General features: G+C 42.2%; 1 protein-coding gene across 1 annotated transcript; it reads right to left on the bottom strand.

Annotated features, from left to right (window-relative positions):
- Positions 1–4,638: 4,638 nt before the first annotated feature.
- Positions 4,639–5,588, bottom strand: LOC122020652 (RING-H2 finger protein ATL3-like). The gene has a single exon (XM_042578657.1). The coding sequence runs from the start codon at positions 5,513–5,515 to the stop codon at positions 4,742–4,744; it is 774 nt and encodes a 257-aa protein (XP_042434591.1). The 5' UTR covers positions 5,516–5,588; the 3' UTR covers positions 4,639–4,741.
- Positions 5,589–6,064: the final 476 nt, after the last annotated feature.

Genomic DNA, 6,064 nt, shown 5'->3' with positions numbered 1-6,064 from the left:
CTCTGCCATCCCATCTTCAGCCATGGCCAAGTTTCTCGCGGTCCCTTGGCCACGAGCTTGGCCAATAGCAACCAAGCTTCTGTTGAATCGAAAGTGTTGGGGAGAATGAATAACGCTCGTGTCTTTTCACATTTTTTGTAAATTAATCGAGAGAACACAGAGTAATAAAAGCAGCGGATATAAAAGACAATTGACACAAGTTGATTTTACTTGGTTCGGAGTCTGTGTAATTCTTACTCCAAGGTCCGTGACTAACGATCGCTTTCGGTAGATAATTCACTAATAATTTGGAGAATTACACAGAATTTACAAAGAGAGATAATTACAAATTGTGTAATGTAAATTATACTGACAGTATTAGAATTATGTGTAGAGTGCATTTGTCAAAGCAACATCGTAGCATTGTTGTCGGAAGTCGGAGCAGAGCAGCGAGCGTAGAAGATGTAGCGTATTGATTTTCAAGTCCAATGTAAAGAGATGCTTGAACATCTCTTTTATAAAGTGTTGAAGGCACCTCCAACTGCAAATAATGTTATCCCCAAAGCTTCGGCAACGATAATCATCGTAATCTACAATTTTTATCCTCTAGAGGGCATCTTCTATGCTCTCCGAGGTGCCTCCACACCCAGCTCCAAGGTGCCTCTAGTTGTATAGGAGGCGCCTCCGTGCCTTTCCTCGTGGGTTCTTTGACCAAGGTGTCCGAGGCGCCTCTAGCATCATAGAAGGTGTCTCGAGCACTGTTCACCCGAAGCTTCTTTGTGCATTTCATTTCCTGCAAAGCATGTTAGTCCAAAATACCAAAGATATCATGTAAAACAAAGTTAGCTGTAAAATACCGAACCAGATAATAATTAAATAATAAGGTTTAATAGGCTAATAGCCTTAACAGAATTTTTAAAATTTTTTCTGGAATTAATCGGAGCTCGTATGATGTATTTAGAGGGATGTACTTATGGGCTCGAGAAAAGTATATTTGAAATACCTGGAAGTAGGAGCTGATTAAGGAATCAACTTAGGGTTTAATTGTATTAAACCTAAGTATAGTTATAAAAAACTCCTCAACCCTAAATTTCTTACTCGACATCTCCTTCCCCCTCTCCACCGCCGCACCTCCCTCTCCTCCACCAAGGGTTGGCGGCTCCATCCTTCACCGCCCCCGGACGTCCGGTCCTCTCTTCCCCCTCTCCATCTTCTTCTACCTTCATCCAAATCTAGTTTTGACGCCAAGCTTCTCCTCACGGACAGAAGGCAGAGAGCATCTCCGACCACCTTCATCCGCCGGCTTCTTCTCCTCATGCGAGCACCAAAGCCGCGGCTCTTGCTCCATCGCATGAGCACCCCCGGACGCCGCCGACCTCACCTCCTCACGCTAGCATCAGAGACGCCGCACCACCGCAGGTTGCAACGAGCTAGTGGCCAACGCAACGCCTCTCCATCACTTGCTGTCGTGCCTTAATATCAAGTCCCTTGGCGATTTCCTCCTTCGTCGGTCACTAGGGTTCGTTGAGGTGGGTTCTAGCCGGAGAGGAAGCTGTGGACACAAGCTTTGGTAAAGCACTTCATTTTGGATCCTAGGGTTGTAGAGATCTAGATTGTGGTTTCTGATTTGGGAAGTTTGTGCTAATTAGGATGGTTGATCTTGTAGCTTTGGCCATGGATTTTTGCAACCTTGCTCGGGCCACAGTAGCTTCACCAGCAGCTAGTCCTGATGGGTGTCTCAGCTGATCATCATGAGTTGCCACCGTAGAGGAAGTTCGATGTTTGATTTAGGTAATGAACTAAATCTGAATAGATTAATTAGTTGATTAATCTACATCTCATTGATAACCTCAGATTGATTGGGAATTTATAAATGGAGATTTGTTATAAGCTCGAGTAGATTCGAGTTTGAGTTTCGATGCTTGGACAATATATTGTTAACAACATGTTTGGACAATATGTTGTGGGACATATGTGAGAGAAGACAAGTAGGTTATGGAGGACGGGTACTTGACTAGTAATGTCCTAACTAGGGGTAAGGCAATGGTAAAGTCCTAAATAGGGGGTTAAACAATGGTAAAGTCCTAATTAGGGTTAGGCAAGGGTAAAGTCCTAACTCGAGCGTTAGGCAAAGGAAAGTCCAAGTGGGTCAAGGAGGACCTCACGTTGGCAAAGGAATGTCCAAGTGGGTCAAGGAGGACCACATGTTGGCAAAGAAAAGTCCAAGTGAGTCAAGGAGGACCACACGTTGGCAAGAAAAATCTAAATAGGTCAAGGAGAACCTCATGTTAGCAAAGCAAGTCTAAGTGGATCAAGGATGATCGATTGAGAGCTTTTCTTTGCAAAATAGAAAGGGCTCGGATCGATTGTCTAATCAATCAAGGCCAATTCTATCAATTGGTTAATCGATTGAGAGAGGTTTTTCGCGAAGCACAATAGCTGCCTCACGAAAATGGTGAATCAATTGAGAAGGTACCCAATCGATTTCGAGAGTTCTCATGAGAATACAGAGGTGCTCTGGATTGATTGGGTGATTGATCTAGAAGCGCTTAATAGATTGGCTAATAGATTGGGAGAAGACCGTTACGATGTTTGACAACTGGATTTGCTAAGATCTGACATGACAATAGATTAGGGAATAAGGCCAATAGATTGGGAGCCCTAAATCGTGAGATATAAAGTATTTAGCGAGATTCAAATATCAACTCTTCTTCTCCACTCTTCACTGTTAATCCTTGAGCTTCGGAAGACAAGTGTTGCTGCACTTTCCAACCGATCAAGAGGCATTTACAAGCTATAAGAAAGCAAGCAAGGTTTTCATTTGTATTGTGTATTTTCTTCTTGTTTACATTGTATTTCTTGTTTGTGAACTTGCATAAGGTTTCTCCACTTCTGGAGTATTTTTGAGAAGGAGTATTTTCATAGTGGAGAGTGAATTCTGTGTAGATCCTTGGATTAGTCACCTTGTTGAGGTGGATACCAAGTAAATCCAGGTGTTAACATTGTTTTAAGTGTTTTCCGTTGCAACTCATCATTAAAGAAGTGATTGAAGCTAATCACCTCCTCTAGCTCGTCAGAGTGTTCTAAAAGCTATGATTAGTGCCAATAAAGTAAATTTTGTTGCCTAAACCGTCTATGACCCAATATATTGCGACTAATATATTTCTATCGTAATTCTGTTGCTATAATCGAATAACAACGGAATAGCAACGAACAGTCAATTTTTTTTTAGTGTCACGAATGATAATTTAAATACTAGTGGGGTTATGAAGACAATTTAAATGTAAATTGTGTTGGTACTGGGTGCACAACATGTAACTCAGGATTTTAATATATGACTAAGGTTAAAGTTATGTTAGTTGTAATCGAACCAAGTTTACAGGTACAAAGTACTTGACAGGAGTTAAAGTCTTGGTTGTGAACCAGTTAATGATTAAGTCCTAGTGGATCTAGGCATCTAAAGTTCTGGTTGTGAATCATGCATGAGTTAAGTTTTGGTTGAGACCCAACAACAAATTCCTAACGAGAGGTAAGGTGAATTAAGTCCAAGTGATTAAAGTTTGACAATCAAATTCCTAGATGGAGGCCCAAGTGATTAAGGCTTGATAGACAAATTCCTAGCTGAGTGCCAAGTGACTCAAGTCCAAGTGTGTGGAATGAGCTAGAGGCTTATTACTTGACATAAGTTCAAGTGTGTGGAATCAGCTGGATGCTGATTGCTGATTACTTGGCAAAATCAAACTAGATGGGTCAAATCTAGTCAAGTAAGTGCAAGCAATTTTATACTTTTATATCATATTCATTATGTGTAACAACTGTAGGGAAATATGTTCGATAGTTCCAGACAATCGGGTGGAGTGACAATTGGCTATCGTTAACTCTCGACGAAGGGATTTCGGAGGGTCCAGGTGATCGTACAGGTTTAGGGGACTGGAGCAATTTCCAGACGACCGTGAGACAACATTATCAACTATTCGAGAAAGACAATCAAGATGAAATTTGACCCCTGCCTAGGTGACCGGAGGTGTATAGCAATTAGAGAACTTTGTTAATGTTATCTTACAGATAGAAGTTCTAGCCACGTCAGTACCTACACAAGCGATCGAGAAGGCTCCAGGCAACTGAAGGAGTCTTATATAAGGAGTTTCGAAGCAGAGCTTGAAGACATCCCATCTATAAATAATTTACTCTTTTTATCGTGCTTTGAATACTCTTTCACCTTCTGTGCTACGACATGTTACGGCTCGCGTTTCATTTTTGTTCGATAACACCTAGAATAATATTTAGAGTAAATTTGCTAAAGTGATGAATAAAAATAACACGATTTAAAAAATTTAAATTAGATAAAGTAAGAACAAGAACCTAAATATTGGAATGAACTATTTCCAATGGAAAATTATACACAAGACTGGCTAAGGTGAAAAGTAATTAATGATTTTAACTTCTAAGCAAGCTCTATAAGAATGAGATGAGAAAATAAATAAAGTAGATAAATCATATTAATTAATAACATTTTAAACAAAACTTAAAGGACGATCAAGTCAAACAGGTTAGACTAATTTATTTGTGCACTTATTCGTTCCAGCAAAAGGAGAGTAGTGCTCCCGAGCACGGATCCTTAGTCTGTAATTTATGGATAAGAGGATGGACTATTTGCAATTCAACTTTAATCAGAGAGCCAAATCTTATTATTGTTAATTATACTTCAGAAAAGAAAAACTAAAGATAATAACTTTGAATTAAACCCCATTGAATTCTGGATTCATGGACTCGTTGGAGATATCGAAACAGGACCACCAAATCCTTGCTCGACGTCGCACCCGCTTGGACTATCCGTAGCACCGCCCGTCCTGCTCCCACGAGCGAGAAGCCACGGAAACAATCTCAATGTTGACTTGGGCGGCGGTGGCGGTGGCGGGGGTACCTCCTCTGTTTGAGTAGTCGCCGGCAATGACTCATCTGATGCGGATTCAGCCGGCAACGCGCTCGAAGAAGCGCTAAAAATCCCTTCTTGTGAGTTCGAATCCCCAATTCTAGCACAAAGATCGGAACTTGCGGTGGTATTCAAAATCGATTGGGACGAATTAAGCAACTGAGCTCCAGACTTGGCGACTTCTGACTCCTCGACCGCCGCCGGCGTGCGGCAGAGGGGGCAAGTGGAGTGGCTACAGAACCACATGTCGATGCAGTGGACATGGAAGGCATGGCCGCACCTGGGCAGCAGCGTCGCCGCCTCGCCGACAGTGAGTTCGGAGAGGCAGACGGGGCACTCGAGGCCCTCCTTGAAGGTCCCCGGGCGGACCACAATGGGCGGGGGGAGGGCGACGGCGGCATCAAGGCCGAGGGCGGCGCAGGGGAGGCCGGGGGAAAGGGCGAAGCGGGCGTGGGCGGCGCCGGAGACGGGGATGGCGCCCCAGTAGCGGTTGGAGCGGAGGTAGCACACGAGGAGGAAGAGAAAGACAAGGAAGAGGATGATGACACTGGCGATCAAGAGGGCGGTGGTTGTCGAGACGGAGAGCCGAGAGACGCCGTCCATGGATCGTACAGTTTGAATTTGAGCTGCGGAGAAGTAACGACGTGCACTTTGATTTATAGAAAGAAAAGAGGAAAGAAATGGAGCTGCTTGGTAAAGGCGGCTGCCGGTTATCAATCAATTCAGACTTGCTGGGCAACGATTAATTTCTCGGAAAGAAAAAAAAATACTTCGCTGTTAATTTAACGGTTGGTTATAAATTGACCTTTTAATCTATTTTTCTTTACATCATCTAGGAGAGAAAGGCAAAGAATATCTGGATGAAGGTAATTATTTTTCTACAAAAGATATATAATATTATTATCAATTAAAAAAAAACGGAGAGAAAGACAGAATATCTGTGCAGATTAAAACAACAATAAAGCTCAGCACACTTCTTTTATAATGTTTTGTTTTGACCATATGTGGATTTAGGCAATTTAAGTAAAACACTTTCTTTTGAGCATCACTGCTGCTTGATTTGGTCTAGGCCGATCTATCTTCACCTTTAATTAGGTTTCTTAATGACGAAGGTCCAATCGATGTTGAAGTCAATATAAGCCTTTAAATTTT

The sequence above is a fragment of the Zingiber officinale genome, chromosome 9A (genome assembly GCF_018446385.1).
Source record: "Zingiber officinale cultivar Zhangliang chromosome 9A, Zo_v1.1, whole genome shotgun sequence".
Classification (NCBI taxonomy): Eukaryota; Viridiplantae; Streptophyta; class Magnoliopsida; order Zingiberales; family Zingiberaceae; genus Zingiber; species Zingiber officinale.
This window is presented reverse-complemented; position numbering and strand designations above follow the sequence as displayed.